This window comes from Gamsiella multidivaricata, assembly GCF_025024155.1.
Source record: "Gamsiella multidivaricata strain RSA 2152 chromosome Unknown BC939scaffold_125, whole genome shotgun sequence".
Lineage (NCBI taxonomy): Eukaryota > Fungi > Mortierellomycota > Mortierellomycetes > Mortierellales > Mortierellaceae > Gamsiella > Gamsiella multidivaricata.
In genome coordinates this window covers 60,980-79,069 of record NW_026251833.1, presented here as the reverse complement: position 1 = coordinate 79,069, position 18,090 = coordinate 60,980, and the positions used below count along the sequence as shown (strand labels likewise).

Here is an 18,090-nt window from a genome sequence, read left to right as displayed (position 1 = left end):
GTAAGTCGAGTTCTTAGGCTACGTGATTTCGCCCGACGGCATCGCCATGGACCCTTCAAAGGTTAAGGCCACCCTAGAGTGGCCTACCCCTGCCTCTGTCCGTGATATACAGGTCTTCCTCGGCTTTGCCAATTTCTATCGCCGATTCGTCAAAGACTTCTCCAAGGTCGTCGCCCCTATCACCCGTTTGCTCAAGAAGGACGTTCTGTTTGCCTGGGATGATGCCGCCCATCGCGCTTTCACGGCCCTCCGTGAGGCCTTCACGCAGGAGCCGGCTTTGGCGCATTTTAACCCTGAGCTGCCTTGTGTCCTTGAACCTGATGCTTCCAAAACGGCCCTCGGTGCTGTCTGTAGCCAACCTGACGACAAAGGTGTGCTGCATCCTCTTGGCTTCTACTCCCGCTCGCTCACTGCCCCCGAGCGCAATTATCACGTCCACGACACCGAGTTGCTGGCCGCTATCGAAGGCCTTGAGCATTGGCGACACTTCTTTGCGTACTCCACGTTTCCTGCCACTATTCTGACCGACCACAAAAACCTGGAACACTTCTCCGAGAAAAGACCGCTCAGTGAGCGCCAGATCCGGTACGCCGAACGCCTGTCGAAATTCAAAACTCAGTTGGTGTATCGCCCTGGCGTACTTAACGGTGCTGCCGATGCTTTGTCGCGCGTACACTCCCCTGAGGGGGGGGAAGGCCCTGTCACGTCGAACGAAATGACCTTGCTCCCGAAGCCTGTCGATATCAATACGGTCTCATTCTTGGCGTTAACAGCAGCGCTTCGACTAGATCCCCAAGATGAGATCTCCTGTCGAATCAAAGACGCATATCCCGATGATGAGATCACTCGCGGACTCCTTGCTGACCTTGCCAAGGACCCAAAGTCTCAGCCTGACTACGCCATTGAGGATACCCTCCTGTTTTACAAAGGCCTAATTTATGTCCCCGACGCCGATGACATTCACCGAGATATCCTGGTCCATTGCCATGACGACCCCACCGCAGGCCACTTTGGCCTCCTGAAGACATTCGAGCTCGTGAATCGAACCTATCACTGGCCAGGCCTTCGCCAATATGTGAAACGTTTTGTCAGTACCTGCGATACGTGCCAGAGGAACAAGTCTGTCCATCACAAGCCTTATGGCCTCCTTCAGTCCTTACCTATACCAGAGAGCCCTTGGTCCTCAATCTCCATGGACTTCATCACGCAGTTGCCTGCGTCCCATGGATTCACGTCCATCATAGTCTTCGTGGACAGGTTAACCAAGATGGCCCACTTCGTTGCTACGCATGACGAGGTCGATGCTGCCGGCACAGTGAGCCTGTTCCTAGACACAGTCGTCCGTGCCCACGGTCTCCCCGACGATATTGTCTCCGACCGTGGCACCACATTCACCGCCCAGTTTACTCGTTCGCTTATGGAAGCCCTAAAGGTCAAACAGAATTTGTCAACGGCTTTTCATCCACAGACTGATGGCCAAACCGAACGAACCAATGCAACGCTTGAGCAATACCTTCGTTGCTTCTTGAACTATCAGCAAGACGACTGGTCCAGACTCCTGCCCTTAGCCGAGTTCACGTACAACAATACCGTTCACTCCTCGACGAACCAGACTCCGTTCATGGCCTTGTATGGATACCACCCTCGGTTCAGCATCCACATCCCACGCGTGTCCCGCCACTCACCTGCCGCCTCTGCCCGAATCATGCTGTTGAAGGGACTGCAGGATGACTTGAAGTTCCATATCGGCGCTGCGCAAGAAGCCCAGGCTCGCTACTTCAATCAGCATGTCCAAGCGCCCCCCGACTTTGCACCTGGTGATAAAGTCTGGCTCTTGAGGCGACACATCAAGACCACGCGCCCTTCCGACAAGCTTGACTACCGCAAGCTGGGGCCATACGAGATCCTCGAACGCGTAGGGACTCGTGCTTTCCGACTCCGGCTCCCTGTCTCCATGGCACGAATACATCCTGTGTTCCATGTGTCTCTCCTAGAGCCTCATCAGGCTAATGAGATTCCGAACCGTAGCGCACCGCCTGCCCCACCTGTCGAAGTCGAAGGTCAGATCGAGTACGAGGTCGAAGTCATCTTGGATTCACGAATGCGCAACCGCAAGTTACAGTACCTGGTCGATTGGAAAGACTTTCCTCCAGATGAGAGATCTTGGGAACCCGCTGCAAATGTCTCACACTGCCCAGAGCTCATTGCTGAGTTCCATCGCCAGTACCCAGCAAAGCCCGGTCCAGTTTCTGTCGCTCCTGGAAGTCGCTCCTAAGAGAGGGGATTGTCACGGATAGCACCATAGCGTGTGGTGCAGAGTGACAGTTGAGCTGCGCACACAATTGCTCATATTGATTTGTGACTGCTTCTACGCGCTCACGCGCTTGCACGCGTACCTCTGCCACCGTATGCTCGATCAACATATGTTCAACGAAGTATCTTTATTGATATTGCCATTATCCGGCCCGCCTAGAACCATTGTACCAGATCCATACCTTTGTGCTATTCCTAGCAAATATACCTCGCGTCCCGTAGTAGCCATCCGAGTACCCTGACCAAGAATCCTAGAAACACATAAATAGAGCCATAGAATCCATAGCATATAACCTCAGTCTGCAATACATTTCTTCCATACCTTGTCCACTGTCTGTCTCCTCCATAACACATATCCCACTCTTCCAAGTCTGTTCCTGACAGATATCTGGGGTGGATCGAAAGGCACCTTTGCTACCAATGCAAACGGTCAAATCAGGTGGAAGTGGATCTAGGGTGGAAAGGAGGCTTTATTCGTATCAATGCTGCTGTCTAGTTCTACGTGTGGATGGGGTTTATATAAACTGGCTGGATAGATAGCAACAGTGTTCTAGAAAGTCGTAGAAAGATGGGCGAAGCGCTGATGACATCATAATGCACTTAACCGAGCATAAACCTGTTGCAGCTCGTCTGAGAAGGCAAGCCCGCCAGTTTGCATACATGCCTCGTGTTCCATTGCAATGACACGGCACCAAGACGGCCCAAACGAGCGTGTTCATTGCTCACAAAGAGAGAGGCAGTGCCCTCTTCTACCAATTTCTCAATGCCCGCTTGGGACGTGAAACGCACTGCAAGGGTTACCTTGATACCGCGGCTGCAAATGTGACGCGAAATGTCCTCGATCTCTCCATATTTCTGCAATGACAAACGGACCAGCGTGTCCGTTATGCGTGGGGGAAGTCCGCACACCTCCACTGTTCGTCGACGGCGGTCCTGACTCCAGTCGTCATTCGCGCGGCGGAAGATGAAAGCGCGGGCTCCGTCCGCATTCTCAGTCCTCATTTTTAGCAGCTCCTGAACTTGAGCCTCTGTCTCCACTGACACCGAATAAAGATGTTCGCCATCGAATTTCTTTGTCTTGATCCTTGCCAAAACACTGACCTCGGCCGCCTTCAGCATCCCCATCAGGTCCTCCCGCTTTTCTTCAGTTGTTTCGCCACGCAGAGAAGATAGAGGGACCAGAACCCTGTTGAACTTCTCGCGGGTGCGTCGAATCACTTGGAAACTACCTGGGTCGTCTTCGTCGATATCCTCGACGATGTCATCGAAACGCACACTCTCCTCTGGATGATCCCCGGCAATGGCTTCAGTAGAGCCTTCGCCATTGGCAGCGTCCTCTCCTGGACCCTTGTTCTCAGTCGCCTCAACGCTCTGAGTGTGCTCAGCTTCGTCCATGGTTACTTCCATGTCCTCAGCCCCGTCGTTAACAGCCCTGTCCGAGGAGGAAACAACTGGGGATGGGGGTGGAGTGCTTACCAAAAGTCCATGCTCATCTCGAGCGATGGTCCGACGTGCCAATGAGATCTCTGCATTTCCCTCATCTGCATTTCTGTTGATCTGCTTCATCTTGCTCTTGCCTTTCGGACCGGAACCGTCAAACGAAAGGCCTGCTGCTGCTGTCACCTTTGCCTGTTCCGCCGTGCGAGCAGCCTTGACTGCCTGCTGGCGGGTTTGTGCAACCATTGGTTAACAACGAGAACGAAGGGGGTGTAGGGGGTGTGGGTGTGTATGTATGTGTATTTATTGTTCGTCGAAGTTACTATGCTCCTCGAGGGATGAAGGAAAGGTATATGATGGCGCTCTTTAAAGCCGGTCACGCTAAATATTCGATCACATCACGGGACCTTCGCGCACACCTGAGCAAACGATCTGTTTTTAGTGGTGCGGGAAAAGTCCAAGGGCATATGCGCGAGAATGAAGAAAACTGGGGTCCAAGTAGGAGGTGAGGCCCAGGGCTTTGTGAGACAACAGCCCCAAGAGGAGGCTACGGCAGCGGCGAAGAGGAGAGCAGACAACCGCCTAGTGGACCATCTCCAGGGAAAGGTGGTGTTGAACGAGATGGATAAAATTCATATTGGCCCGTGATCTTCCAAGCCGAGGTCTGAACAATACAGCCTGTGGCACACCTGCACGCCTGGCGTCAATAAAAAAAAGCTTGACATTCACCCACTAACCGCAAGTTCACTCCCTTTGTCACCATCTTTGCCCTATCTACTCCATTCCTCTCATCAGCCTTCACTTGCATCACCCTTTCGCGTACCCCTCTTCCCCATACAATCTGCTCCCTTTGCCATGGCCGACCTCAAATTATTTTGTCTTGTTGATGGCGAGCCCACATCGAGTGCCTTTTCTGTCAAGATTGCCGCAACAGAAACCATTGATGACCTCAAGAAGCGCATCAAGGCCGAGAAACCTGACACGTTTGATATAGAGGCCGACCTGCTCACTCTCTGGAGTGTCACAGTCCCCATCACTGATAAGGATGAGCTGCCAGTCAAACTCGACACCCTGAATGAGAAGAAGAAACTCTTTCCCAGGACTCTTCTCTCTCAGGTGTTTCCACAAGAGCCAGGCGACGACGACTATATCATAGTACAACGCCCGCCACCAGGTAATAACACTCACTGCTCAATGCAAACCTTTCAATACTGGCTTCGGTGTCTAACAGTCTCTTTATATCTCCAGGCAAAAGGAGGGCAGAAGGAGATAATGACCCCTCCAAAAGACTCAAGACAAACTTCTTACGTGCGATTGAGAACGCGGGATTTGCAGACAGGGAAACAGTGGATGGCGTACTCAAATTTTCTGCCCTAAACCAAAAAGAAAAGGTCGCTGTATTGAAACATCTTGGCCAGGAAACTCTGGCGGATTCTGCATTCCGGTCACTGCTCGAGACAGCGCGTGCTCTCCGGGAGAAAGGCACTGACATACAATTTTTGGAATCAATATCTGCACCTTCCGGCACTCTGTTTCCTATTGTCGACACACAGGATCTATACGTCAGGGAGGATTACAAAAAACTTTATCTGGATATCACCTCCACATTCACGGATACCTTATCGCCACTCCAGAATCGCATCGTCGTCACCGGCACCTCTGGCATTGGCAAGTCAGCGTTCTTGGTGTACTTTACTATCCGACTTCTTTCAGAAAGCGATGGTGACAACCCTCCTATTATCGTTTTCCACACGAAACGGAGTTCAACATGCTATGTTTATGGAGGGATCTCCACTGTATGCATCGGAGAGGTCAGCGATTTTCAAGCCTTTCTCGATCTGCCTGGAACGTGGTATTTAGTCGACAGCTCCCCAGACCCAGTGCTCGGCCCAGCCAAGACTATCCTATCAGCATCGCCAAAGACCCTCGTGGAGCAATACAAAGAAGTAGCCAAAGAATCACCACGGTATTACTACATGGCGCCTTGGGGGTTGAATGAACTGGAGAAGTGCCGAGTCAGCGTCAAGAGTTTCAATGTGGTCAAGCCGGATTTTATGGAGAAGCTTTACGTTAAGATGGGAGGAGTACCGAGATATGTCCTGAAATCTCCGTCGGTTGTACTGGGACGAGATAGGAACGCCACTGCTGAAGCCGAGAATGAAGCATATCATCGTGTCGATGAGGCCATTAAGCGCGTCAGGGATCCAGCTATGCTCCTGGAATGCTTTGCTAATGGAAGAGATTCCTTAGAGTTTAGCAGCCGTATTCTTCACCGATGGCCCACTGTGGATAACAAAAACTACTACTTGGCATGGGCCTCACCACATATCCAGCAAGAGATCGTCATGCAACTGAAGGATAAATCATGGGCCGTCTTATTGAGGAATCTCGTTCACGGTGGCCAAGAGATTGCGAGGGGCCCTTTGTTTGAACTATACGTACACTACATCTTCCGAAAGGGAGGCTTTTCCTTTGAAATCAAAGACCTTGAGACAGGAACAGCATGTGCTCATCTCGACATTCCGGCTAATTCACCAGTCAAGCATATCCAGTCACTGGACGAACTTTCGGGGCTATCCGCAGAGCGCAAAAAAGGGTCTAAAATGCCTTTGTTCATACCGACTATCCCTAACTTCCCATGCATCGACCTGGCATTGGCACCCGACAAATTGTTCCAAGCAACAGTGTCTTTGAACCACCCGATCAAGCAAGCACCGCTCAAGGAAATCGCAGAAAGCATCCTTGGGGATGAATGGAAGAAGAGCGGCAAAAACAGAAAACACCTTGGGCTTTACTTTGTAGTACCAAACAGGATTTATGCCGACTTTAAGGCTCAGGATTACTCCACTGGCACCGGAGCGGCTTCTAAAAAAGTGCCTGCGATCGTACGACAATGTGTGAGGCAATATGCCTTGAAAATCGATCTCGACACTGCATTGGCCGGTGAATCACCAGGGTCGAGTGACGGTGCAACTGGGTCGAGCGGAGGCGCCAAAAAAAAAAAAAAAAAAAGTGGTTGAGAAAGATTGGAGCTAGGACTGAACCATGCTGGTCATTTTCTCACTTGTCGATGTATACTGTATGTCCAATATAATAAATAAATTTTGTTTTTGTGGTGCTCAGGCGCTGGAGTCTATGAGCAAGATGCAGTGCACCTAAAGTACGGTAGATCGAATAAAATAAATATCAAACATTCTGAAAAGGAACAACAGCAATACGATGCATCATGGTATGGTCGCTAATATCAACTGCAGGGCGATGGTTGCAAAGTAGGATAGGTAGCGTCATTGGGCGAGAGGATTCATATGAGCTAACATAGGCTGCACGCATTGTAACGGAACCTCCACCGGTAATCGTCTTAAGTACGTCAGTATTTAGCTGCTCCTTTGGCTCTGCCTCCTCCTTGATGCAAATTCGCGCTCCTTTTAATGTTCCTAAGTCAGTCGAATGAGGGCCCTCACCTGCGCGAAGTCCTCGAAAAAAAAAAATCCCATGCAGGGCAGTTACCAACCAACCTTCCAATAATGACTCTAATAGACTGGCCAGTAGAGACTTGCCATTTGAGCCTTCGCCAGTGAACAGGACCCACACTTGCGAGTCTGTGCAACCTGTAATACTATACCCAAGCAGACACTGCAAATATGTGGTAGCGTCGGAATCGTTATTAAATATGTTCGCCATACATTCGTCCATATTGCCTGTTTGGCATCTAGTCCAATGTATTAACGTGTAGTTGACGTGACATATAGTCAGATGGTCGTCCATCTCTTAATTCACTAGTTTGTAATTCGATGACTCCATTGCTGACAGCTAAAATATCGGTATGTTGATCAAGCTGCGATTCTACAACTTTGTCCGTATAATATCCACTGTATAGGATAAAAAAAAATTCATACTTATTGCGCTAGTAGGGAGAAGGGAAACAAAAAAAGTCCGTGTTTAAGCGGCTCTTCGACAGTTTGGTTGAAAATCGCTGTCCCGATCGCCGAATAACTCCCTCCTCACTCTTATGCTGTGTCTGCCTGTTACAATGACTCGAAATCAGGATGCTGCGTTGATTTCCACACTCCAGCTCAGTGTTGTCCTGAATATCCGCTCGATGGTTGACACCACCTCTTTACTTTCATTTTGTCATCCGAATGGCTATAAGCTCCTTATACCTTGTCATGAATGCTCTGCTTCGTTTCCTCAGCTCGCTCTTGGAGAGGATATCGACACCTACCCATTCAGCATGCGTTGCTAAGACACGCCTCTGGACTTGCGGACTATTGTAGACCAGTGCATGGGGTATCTACCGCCGCACCGAACACAGATCAGCCTGAACAGCATTCACAAGAAGAAAAAGAAGCCATCGTGACTTTGGTGCAACCCCTCACCCTGTGAATCCAACGGATCCATGTTCTCTGCTTCCAACAGAGGTCTGGCACAAGATCCTGTCCCTTCTGCCGCTGTCCCAAGTCGCCAGGATTTCTGTTCTCTCGGAAACATGGCTTGATGGGTCGCGTTCGTTTGCGGCCTGGAAGGCCATATGTCAGGCTGCCAACCTCGGTGAACCCAAGAAAAAGTATCGATCTCATATGGCACTCGTCTGTGTGCACTCATTCTGGATCTGCGACAGATGTTATTCACACAAGGCAGGCAGGGAGAGACCTTCAGACATCCCACTCGCGATGGCCGACGACGATGATAATGGACTCATTTGGTCGCTGTGCCGCGACTGTCGCCTCCAATACTACAAGAAGCATCCTGAGCCCCTCCGAGAGAACGATGCTGGCGCGTATGAGTTTCGGATGCATAAGATGCCAAAAACAGATGCCTTTTACAACTATTCTTTCACCGAGACGGATCTCAGAGACCTTCACTGCGATGTACGACGGAATCCCTACAAGCGTTTAGGCACCCCGATGCGATTGTACCGTACCTATGAGCTTCAGAAGCGCGCTCTGGAACTGCATGGAGGGTGGATCGGGGTCGACTGCTGCAAGAATAAGGTGGCGAGGAGCCGAAACAGGGCGTTTACGATCAGAGAAAAAGGCAGAGACCCAAGCGCGGCAAAGGGCAAGGGCAAGGGCAAGGACGATAACAAGAACAAACAAGGAGTTGACAATGCTGGTGTTGCGGAAGGCAACCAGAATCAAGACGAGACTAGTCGTGCGAATCAGGATGAAACCAACAGACAAGGGCAAGGCACCAGTCGGGAACAGCTCGAGGACGGTAGCAATGTCGACAACAGCATTGCGGGAACAAATAGATGCGCAGCTTTAAACGCTATTGCTGGTGATATTGCGGGTCCCCTCGCTATTGAGAACGAGGTCCAGAATGCGATCCAGGTCCAGGTTTAACTAGCCTGTGACCCATGATATTGTACTTTTACAGTCTTGCGCATAACTTCCTTTGCCCTTACCACTCATTTTGCATGCTCATACTATGCCATGCTTCTGAAAGGGTTGATATCAGCAATAAAAATGTATTCGATTCAGCAATTGCTCATTCTGTCGATAGCTGGATCCAGAAGTTCAAAGATAGCCATGCTATATGTCTGTATGATTGACACAACCGCAGTCTAGCATGCACTTTCACCCGCTTTTCTTCAAAAACCTAAAGTTACAGAGAGACATGTTTTATTGTTCTAATGCTGGTGACCCTATAGGGGCCCATTGATTGTCCTGATCTTATGCCCAAGCCAAATTTTCCGCAGCTTTTCGAATCGTAAAAGATGTCGGGCCACTCGCGCCTCGATGGATGTGTCGCACTGAAGAGCTCCGGCGCCGTCCTTCAACGCGGTGCTCTTGGCCCTTCCGTCCCTCCACAGTTGGATAGTCCGATCAATCTTCTCTTTGGTGTTCAGTCCATGGATCCTGATATGCAATGCTTCCAGACCCTTGCAACCCCAAGTCACCTGTTCAATCTCATCGATATGCATCTCATGTAACGAAAGACAGAGTAACTTTAGCTTTGTACAGAGCTGCGGTAAAAGATCGATGGCCCGTCTAGAATGCTGTAGTTGATCCGTTAGCGCTGGCACATTGTCGGATTCGAGAAAACCATCATGTGGGATGAATGTCATTAGATGTTCCAGCGTATTATGATGAGAGAGTATTGCCGTGACTATATCTGCGGAAAGTATCTTATAGGAAACGACGATAGTACTCAGATTTCGGAAGACTTGTAGCAGAAGGTCCTTCGTAATGTCGCCTCCGGTTCCGGTATGGAGTCCTTTCAGTAGCGGACAGTATCGAGCTACGTCTTTGGCGATGACATCCATGGAGATGGTGGGTGTTGGTGTCCGATACTCTGTGTTCCAATCTTCGAGGTTCGGAAAGTGGATAAAGAGCGAAGGCGCGCCAGGAAAGCTGGGATCCATTGTGAAGACCTGGTTGATCGAGGCGTAGAGCTCCTTCAAACCGCAATGCTGAAACATGTCGGACTCGAAACTACAATGGATGACTATATCTTTCATTTCCAAAGTGTTGAGGAGGGGACATTGTTGCAGTAGCGCCGAAAATGCATCTCGTGTAAGTTGCAGCCTACTGATGGTGAGTGAGGACAATTTCGAGGTTGTTGCAGTTCCGGGACGCTGATAGAATGCCGCGAGCCATAAGTACGACCGTGAGGATGCCAGACAGGAGATATCCAGGGATAGGAGAGTGGTGCTGCTGCGGCGGATAATGTCGTAGCAATAAGCCTGGAAGTCGGACTTGTCCTGAACGGCAATGGAGAGTTCCTTCAGCTTGGATGCCCTAGACCAGAGTATGACATTGACATTTGCCATATCCTTGAGGTTCTTGACGATGCGAATATGATGTCCGTATTTAGCGATGACGGCCGAGCCAAGTTTCTTGGGCCATGTATTGCCGGCAAAATCGATGGTGTGCCATATGGGGTACACAAAGTGGTCTGTCCAGGCCTTGCAAACCTGCGCGCATGCAACAGTGTCCCCTAAGGCAAGAAATCGTGCAACCTGGGCACGTAGTTCTGGTATCTGGAGTGGATTCTGGGGTGCTTTGGTCATGGGGAAGGAGAAGGAAGAAGAGATGCGGCGTGGGTATCTGTCAGTCGCGAAGGATTTTATTCCAGAGTCCCACGCATAAAATAAGAGATGACCATTCGCTGTTGGTGTTGCATTAACTCGTAAAAGTTTTGCATAGATTTTGTGCCAGCCTCCATAACTGCAAACACAGAAAATTTATTAACTAGATTATGCTGTGTCGAAAAAGCATGCTGCTTTCATCTTCGAGACGCTGTGTGAATTGAGCTGAATTGAGTTATGCCAATGTTTATTCGAAAACAAGTCCAGCGTATATCTGCTGTGCTAGTTGTGCTGTTGTTAATGTATTGCAGCTGCGGTTGCGATTACAGCTCTACCTCTATGATCTGGTGTCTCAACCAGAGTCTATGCAGCTTCTTGAACTGCAAAAGATGGCGCGCAACTCGTGCCTCGATTGAAGTGTCCTCGGCAATAAACGAGCCACCCTCTCCAGACCCCATCTTTTCGAGGAGCTCCCTTCCATCCAGCCACAACTGGACCGTACGATCGATCTTCTCTTCGGTGTCAAGACCACTGATTCTGATATAGAGTAACTTCAGGTCCATGCAGGTCCATCTCACCTTTTCAATAGCATCGATATCAATATGATGTAAAGGAGAAAGGAGAGTCGTTAATAGGGCACAGTTCTGAGGCAGCGCCAGAATGGCCCAGCTGTGTTCCTGGAACTGGACCTCCAACTGAGGAACTTCGTCTGATTCGAAAAGATTAAGTGGATAATAGGATCCGGCCACTTCTAGCTTATCTTTGTGAAAAGTCATCGCCATGATCACATCAAAAGAACTTGTTTGTGATCGATGAAGATCTCCGTCAGGGGCCTGAAGGCTCCCAGCAGCAGCTTTCTCGTGATGTCACTAAGAGCTTCGGTAAAGAAGGCCGTTACCGAGGGGCAGTGTTGTTCAACGTCTTTTACGATGGCATCAATGGAGGTGGTTGTCGGCAATCTTGACTGTGGTATTTCCCAATCTTTGAGTGCCGGGAAGTGAACAAGAAGCGACGGCGCGTTGGGCGAACTGGGATCCGGCTGAAATACTTGTTCGAGCGAGGCGGTTAGTTCATGTAATTTATGATGCTGAAAGGGGTTGAAGGTGTTGTTGTTGCGAATGACAGTGTTGCTCATGTCCAACATGGTGAGAAGAGGACATAGACGCAACAGTGCTGAGAATCCATTGCGTGTGATTTGCAGACCATGGATAGTGAGAGATGAAAGCTTTGAAGTCACTTTGGCACCACCAGTGGGAAACAGTGCATCGACCGAGAAAAACATGTTGGAGCTTGGAAATGACGAGCACGAGATATTTAGGGTCCTCAAAGTCGAGTTGGTCAGGCGGAGGATGTCGTAGAAACTTCTATAGAAGCGTGCCGTATCTTGCACAACCACTGTGAGATGCTCCGGCTGGGACGCCTGTGACCAGAGGATGATGCTCAGGTCGGACTCTTCTGTGAGGTTCTTGACGATGCGGATGTACTGTCCATATTTTCGAAGAGCGTCTTGACCGAGATGGTAAAGATCCATTTGCTTGTAAAAGTCGATGGTGTGCCATATGGGATACACAAAGTGGTCTGTCCAGGCCTTGCAAACCTGAGTGCAGGCGATGGCATCCTTGACGGAGACGTACAGTGCAATCCGAGCACGTAGCTCTGGTATCTGGAGTGGATTCTGGGGTGCTTTAGTCATGGAGAAGAAGAAGGAAGAAAAGATGCGGCATAGGCTTCTGCCAGTCGTGAAGGATTTATTCTGGAATGTTTTTACCTGACGTGCCTTCAAGTATTCAGTCCAATTGAAAAAAATATATAGCTTTCCACGTGCCCACTTATCAAATCAACGAAAGCGACAGTGATTAAGAATGAAGTATGCCACTCTAAACTCCTATATTATTATGTTTCAGTTGGACTGAATACTTGAGGGCTGGGGTACTTCCGCCGTTAATCTTCAGGTTGCCGGACGATGACTACACCTTGTAAGGCAAGAAAAAGTGAATGATTGCATGATTGCAACCGGTGAAGCCGTTCTTGGATTCATAGGTCGGTCGCAACGACTCATGCTGCTGTTAGCTGTGCACAACCAATATCTTCTATGGTGGAGGAAAAGTTTCGATACGTTGCTGTGCATGTACAGGGTAAAAAAAACAGCCATACTTTTATTGCGCTAGTAGGAAGAAAGGAAACAAAAAAGGTCCGTGTTTAAGCGACTCTTCGACAATTTGGTTGAAAATCGCTGTCCCGATCGCTGAATAACATCCTCGCTCACTCTTATGCTATATCTGCCTGTTACAATGGCTCGAAATCAGGATGCTTTCTTGATCCCCACACTCCAGCTCAGTGTTGTCCTGAATATCCACGCGATGGTTGATACTGCCTCTTTACTTTCATTTTGTCATCCGAATGGCCTTAAGCTCCCTATACCTTGTCATGAATGCTCTGTTTCGTTTCCTTAGCTCGCTCCTGGAGAGGGCATCGACACCTACCCATTCAGCATACATTGCTAAGGCACGCCTTTGGATTTGCGGACTGTCGTAGACCAGTACAGGGTTCCTGCAACCATAGTATGGATTCGGACGTATATCGTAAGGAAGGCCGATAAGATCCTGTCGTGAGAGATGGAGCAAGCGACAGGCGTCCTTCTCAGTAATCCTCTACCATTTATAATCATCAGGAATTACTCGGAGCGGTTCAGGGTGCCGAGCGTAGTATCCTTGACGACACTTGTAACAGAGCTGCCAAACGGAATGCTTGGTCGTCTTCGTCTGCGACTGATAGTGGGATATCCGAGGCGTTTATCTCTCCCTTTGAGTGCATCGCAGATCCAAAATGATTGAGAACAAATTAGTGCCATACGGGTTCGGTACTTTCGCTTGGGCTCTCCCAGATGCAACTGTTTACGCACTGATTTCTAAAGAAGAAAAGAGCGTGCACCGTCTAGCCGCGCCTTGAACACTTTCGAGGACCTAACGACCTGGGAGAGCGCAGCCAGGAAATACTTACTCCCAGTCCTCTGTGAGGAAGAGAGCACATGGATCTGATGAAACCGCAGGGCGATAATGCTGCAACAATAACGCGAGTGCAGTCTGAGAAGGTCCTTGTTGAGCCAGGTCTATCGATTCTGTGGCTACCTTGATGCTGGGACCTTCCTGAGACTGTCCGTGAAGTTGTTTGTGCTTCATATCTTGGTTCCTGTCCACTTCCATCATCTGCGGTGTTATTATTATTTTGTTTACTGAGATAGGATGATTAGCACATACGGTTTTATACTGTGGGCCGATAGAAAGCGCTCCTCATCTCTTTAAACAACATTACCTGAGTAAGCTCATTGTCTGTAGTTGCAGCAGCGGCTGCTGTCCTCTGCTTGGTCGCCTTCCGTTTTTTCATCGGTAGTGTATCGGCTCTGAGTTCAGTAGGGATCGGATGCTGTAAAGCTGCTGTTCTTCCTGAAATCAGGTATGCAGCTGTCGTGGAAGCTTCCGACATGGTATCGTGAGTCCGTGTGCACGTGGGATCGAGTGCGTATGTGTTTGGGAGAGATCGATATTCGCGCGGAATAAGTCGCCACTGTGGGGTGATGCGTTTCCAGTAAGGGTTGCATAAGGAGAGAATAAAGCGTTGGCGAAAAAAGGAGGGCCAGGTGGGATGAAAGAGCACAAAGACATGAGTTTTGTTAAAGCCGTAACTTCTATTACAATGTGATGGCTATACATGGACACCATGGGCCATGGCTTTCTTTTTGGACCTGTTTACCGAGGCCTCGATCTCTTGACGGACTGAGCAGACAAATGCTTGATTGAACGAATAGTAAGAAGCCGCGTACTGTTCAGTGGAATGGTGTCGAGCGGAGTGGAGTTTCTTTTTAAAGAACCAAAGCGCTGATTGGCTGATTTTGGAGCTGTGCAGCGCGCTTTTTTTTTTATTCCACCAATTATGCTTCATCTCGGTACTGTGCGAAATGTAAATAAGAGCGAAACCTCATTAAAAAAAAAAAAAAATTAGCAATCTACAAAACTGTAAGTAATCTAGCCCTTCCTCGAACCTCGCGAAGATTGAAAGCATTGACCAATTTCGATCGCAAACTAACAACGAGATGTAAGTCATTATATTACCTTTTCATTTTCAGCATTATTATGTTTATTATAAGATATATTATCAGTCGTCTGACTCTTCATTGCCTAAACTTCCCTTGCTCCAGTCTCTGCATGCTTGTGAACTGCTTCATAATTGAGAATGTTCCTGCACTAGTACCGCTTACGATCTCCTGAGACAACACTAGCTCAAGTGTACTTTGGGATCGTGTGATCATTGCTGCTGGCGCACTGGGAGATTGAAGAAGTCACAGCGAGCGCTCGTTTCTGCCGATCGATAGCAATCCGTACACTCCAGGCGCGCTCCAAGGTTGGATATGTAACTGCTCGTTCCAAGGTTGATAGCCATCGTCCAAATACTGGCTGGTATTTATCTTTCTCAGAAACCCAAACCGTGAGGACAGAAGCTGCAGCCCTGAATCTGCTCCTTATCGCCCTATCTCTCGGATCGTATCCCGTAACAAGTCGGAAGGTCCTGTATCCTTGTCGAGGTTGAGAAAGTATCGGATCACAGTTTCTGAATATTTGGAAATGCGGTCTCGAATAAAGATTTCATAAGAGTCTCTAGGTGGATCAAGCGAGCAGCATGTCGTTTTCAGCGCTGCAAGGTCCTTCTCCTTTTTGATGTAATCGATGAATTGCCTAGAGGCGGAAGCAATACTGGGGCCTGCAATGTTATCCCCGGATCGTTGTATGAGATCTAAATAATCTTCGAGATCATTAGGATATGCACTAGGGTTGACTGTCCCCCTGGCTCAGTTTTCAACCATTCCCAGCGCATATTTGATCTTCAAGTCCCTTCCTATCTCCATGCTCAGCGGCAGCAACCAGATCTTCTCTTTGGGTACTTTGATCATTTCAGCGCGCGCTTGAGAATTCTCCGTGATCGTACCATCTTGTGGTCAAAGAGGCGCCACACGGCGTCGCCGACGAGGAGCAAGATCTTACGGGATAAAGACCTATCGAAATCCACCCAGCTAGCCGAGGAACGTTTGACTTTTCAAACCCTTAAAGCTTGCATCAAGAACTATTTCATAATAGTTGCTCATTGCAAAGATGCTGGGCGCGCTTTGTCGGACTAAAATAATAGACAAGAAGAAAATACTAAGAATACAGTCGTTGAGGGTCTCCGTGTTCAATGTGCTGCGATGCCTTTCCAACCTACCAAGCGTGAGTGGCGCTCTCCGTTCTGTGCCCGACGCATTGAAGCAAAGCAATACCGCGGGACTCATCCAGTGAAGATATTCAGTGGCGTTGGCTGAAACATCCTTTCGAAAGGTCTGCGAGGGCATTATGGTCAAAAACATACTGGTAGTCTCATATATATAGATATCTTCCTCACCGTGGTCGGACGCGCAGAGTCTTTTTCGTAGTGTCTCGGGATGAGGATCCTTTTTTTCTTCTTACTCTTTATTCTGAGTAAACGCAAAAAGCGCAAAACGAGCGTGACCTGAGAGAAGGCTACATCATCTTTTAGTCTATGCGTCAAAAATCGTGCCTCGACATTGCATCCGCACATCGTTCCTCGTGACATGCCCAAGGTGCGCCGCGTGATTACGCCTGGGAGACTGGTGTCGGAGTCCTTTGATTCTGAAGGATGCCTGCGATTGTGGAGGATGTAAAATTTTTGAAGGCGATAGTTTTCGTATTGGAGATAGTTTATATATTTTTATATTTTTATTAGATCATATATATGCACACGCCGGCGTGTGTGTTGTGGTTGATGTCCATACCGCGCTGAGCGATGGTCGCGTCCCGTTCTGGTGAATAGCAAAGTCCCTAAAAGCGCGTCAATCCGCGTTGCATATACACTTCTGAGACGACCCGCGTCTCAGACTGTGGCGTTCGCTCGCACCAACATCCGCCCGAACACGGCGTCTGTCTGGTGAGGGAAAATAAATAAATAGGCACCTGCTAAAGACCCATTTCACTGCACGTTAGACTGCATGGGTACCGGATGAAGTCTCGCGATCCTCACAAGAACAAGTCCGGACTCTCGAAAACGGTTTGCCAGACCCCGATTACCCTGCTGCATCCCCTGAAGCGCTTCACGCAGCAACTTGGTCGGACCTGTATCCTTATCGAGATTCTGGAAGTACGTGACAACAGTATCTGGAGCGTTGGGGTACACAGCCCTCAGCGCAGATGAGAGTCGGGCTGTTGCATTGCGATCCTGCCACAACGATGTGTTCGACGGCGTCGGGTTCTTGACCAGAGTGGCAATGGATACGGGATCATTGATTTGCGCCTCCAACACTTGAAAACACCGCTGGATATTCAAACTGGAGACATCATGCCAGGACAATTGGAGGAGATGCAGGTGTTCGTCGATATCCTGCTGCTGATCTATTGGCGCACTTTTTTTGTTCGCCCACGACTCAAACAAACGCGTGTAATAGTTGTTCTTGAGCTCCATGGCGACTCCGGCACTGACTGGCAGAAATTGGGTGAGATGCTCCGGCAGATGAACCACCTTGACATGGCGAAGATTCATGTGAGGGCTGCTGCTGTCCTGACTCAGAAAGCGCCACGTTGGCTTGTCCACTAAGAGCAAGACGTCGCGATTAAAAGAGCGATAAAAGTCCAATAACCACTCAGAGAATGAGCCTGTCGGATCATGAGCACAGGCCTCCTGTACCGATTCGCTGGCTCCACTCTGTCGGACTAAAATATTGATAGAGATAAAAAGGTGTATTAGAGAGACCATAAAAATAAATCAGCCAAGAATTGTCATTAAAAGACACTGTATTCTTACCAAGTGCAAATGGGCCTCGCTTGTCTGTGCCACTTGCATTGCAGCAGAGAAGTACAGACGCGCATAAGGATTCCCAGTTTTCCGCCATGTCGTCCTTATCATTCTGGAAGATTTTCGGCGGCATCATGTTCAAGTGCATACTGGTCATCTCGCACGTGTAAATGTCGTTGTAGTCGTATGGGCGAAGTGTTGACTGCAGCAGAGCGCGGTCCATAGCAATGTCCTCTATCGGAATCTGGTCGATGAGTACGGAATCGAAGGGATGGCGCTTCTTGAAGCTCGTGATCCATCCGGACGTGAACTTGTATGCCTTCACTGGTTGTCGCAGCAGGCAGGAGAGCATCCGCTGGGTCTCGAACGCTTGGGCAACTAATTTTTTGCGGGTGATCGGGATGCACCGAGACCGTAGATCGTTGGACCACACCACCATAAGATCCCTGAGCACATCAGAAAAGCTGTGTTTTAGG

At 49.1% G+C, this 18,090-nt stretch overlaps 6 protein-coding genes across 6 annotated transcripts; 2 read left to right on the top strand and 4 right to left on the bottom strand.

The window, feature by feature from the left end:
• Positions 1-2,734: 2,734 nt before the first annotated feature.
• BC939DRAFT_469125 (uncharacterized protein) lies at positions 2,735-4,041 on the bottom strand. Its single transcript, XM_051557983.1, has one exon. The coding sequence runs from the start codon at positions 3,994-3,996 to the stop codon at positions 2,914-2,916; it is 1,083 nt and encodes a 360-aa protein (XP_051406538.1). The 5' UTR covers positions 3,997-4,041; the 3' UTR covers positions 2,735-2,913.
• Positions 4,042-4,605: 564 nt separating this feature from the next.
• On the top strand, positions 4,606-6,992 carry BC939DRAFT_482024 (uncharacterized protein; the record flags this gene model as incomplete). The annotated part of the gene is made up of 3 exons (XM_051559079.1): positions 4,606-4,924; positions 4,999-6,635; positions 6,954-6,992. 3 exons carry the CDS (start codon positions 4,606-4,608, stop codon positions 6,990-6,992), a joined length of 1,995 nt encoding a protein of 664 aa, XP_051406537.1.
• A 928-nt stretch (positions 6,993-7,920) lies between these two features.
• On the top strand, positions 7,921-9,240 carry BC939DRAFT_44251 (uncharacterized protein). Its single transcript, XM_051554404.1, has 2 exons — positions 7,921-8,314; positions 8,563-9,240. Exons 1-2 carry the CDS (start codon positions 8,245-8,247, stop codon positions 9,090-9,092), a joined length of 600 nt encoding a protein of 199 aa, XP_051406536.1. The 5' UTR covers positions 7,921-8,244; the 3' UTR covers positions 9,093-9,240.
• Positions 9,241-9,366: 126 nt separating this feature from the next.
• Positions 9,367-10,716, bottom strand: BC939DRAFT_469118 (uncharacterized protein). Its single transcript, XM_051557982.1, has one exon. It carries the CDS (start codon positions 10,520-10,522, stop codon positions 9,395-9,397), a length of 1,128 nt encoding a protein of 375 aa, XP_051406535.1. The 5' UTR covers positions 10,523-10,716; the 3' UTR covers positions 9,367-9,394.
• Positions 10,717-11,103: 387 nt separating this feature from the next.
• BC939DRAFT_508297 (uncharacterized protein) lies at positions 11,104-12,473 on the bottom strand (the record flags this gene model as incomplete). Its single annotated transcript, XM_051560981.1, has 2 exons — positions 11,104-11,613; positions 11,709-12,473. 2 exons carry the CDS (start codon positions 12,471-12,473, stop codon positions 11,104-11,106), a joined length of 1,275 nt encoding a protein of 424 aa, XP_051406534.1.
• A 995-nt stretch (positions 12,474-13,468) lies between these two features.
• BC939DRAFT_508296 (uncharacterized protein) lies at positions 13,469-14,263 on the bottom strand (the record flags this gene model as incomplete). Its single annotated transcript, XM_051560980.1, has 4 exons — positions 13,469-13,582; positions 13,679-13,688; positions 13,781-13,986; positions 14,093-14,263. The coding sequence occupies 4 exons, from the start codon at positions 14,261-14,263 to the stop codon at positions 13,469-13,471; spliced, it is 501 nt and encodes a 166-aa protein (XP_051406533.1).
• Between the last annotated feature and the right edge of the window lie 3,827 nt (positions 14,264-18,090).

What these genes read in the sequence shown, in the direction of transcription:
- BC939DRAFT_44251 (XM_051554404.1), top strand. Translation starts at nt 8,245, where the DNA reads ATGGGTCGCGTTCGTTTGCGGCCTGGAAGGCCATATGTCAGGCTGCCA. An exon ending in CTCGGTGAACCCAAGAAAAA is followed by an intron (nt 8,315 to 8,562) that starts GTATCGATCTCA and finishes TGCCAAAAACAG; the next exon opens with ATGCCTTTTACAACTATTCT.
- BC939DRAFT_469125 (XM_051557983.1), bottom strand. Translation starts at nt 3,996, where the DNA reads ATGGTTGCACAAACCCGCCAGCAGGCAGTCAAGGCTGCTCGCACGGCG.
- BC939DRAFT_469118 (XM_051557982.1), bottom strand. Translation starts at nt 10,522, where the DNA reads ATGGCAAATGTCAATGTCATACTCTGGTCTAGGGCATCCAAGCTGAAG.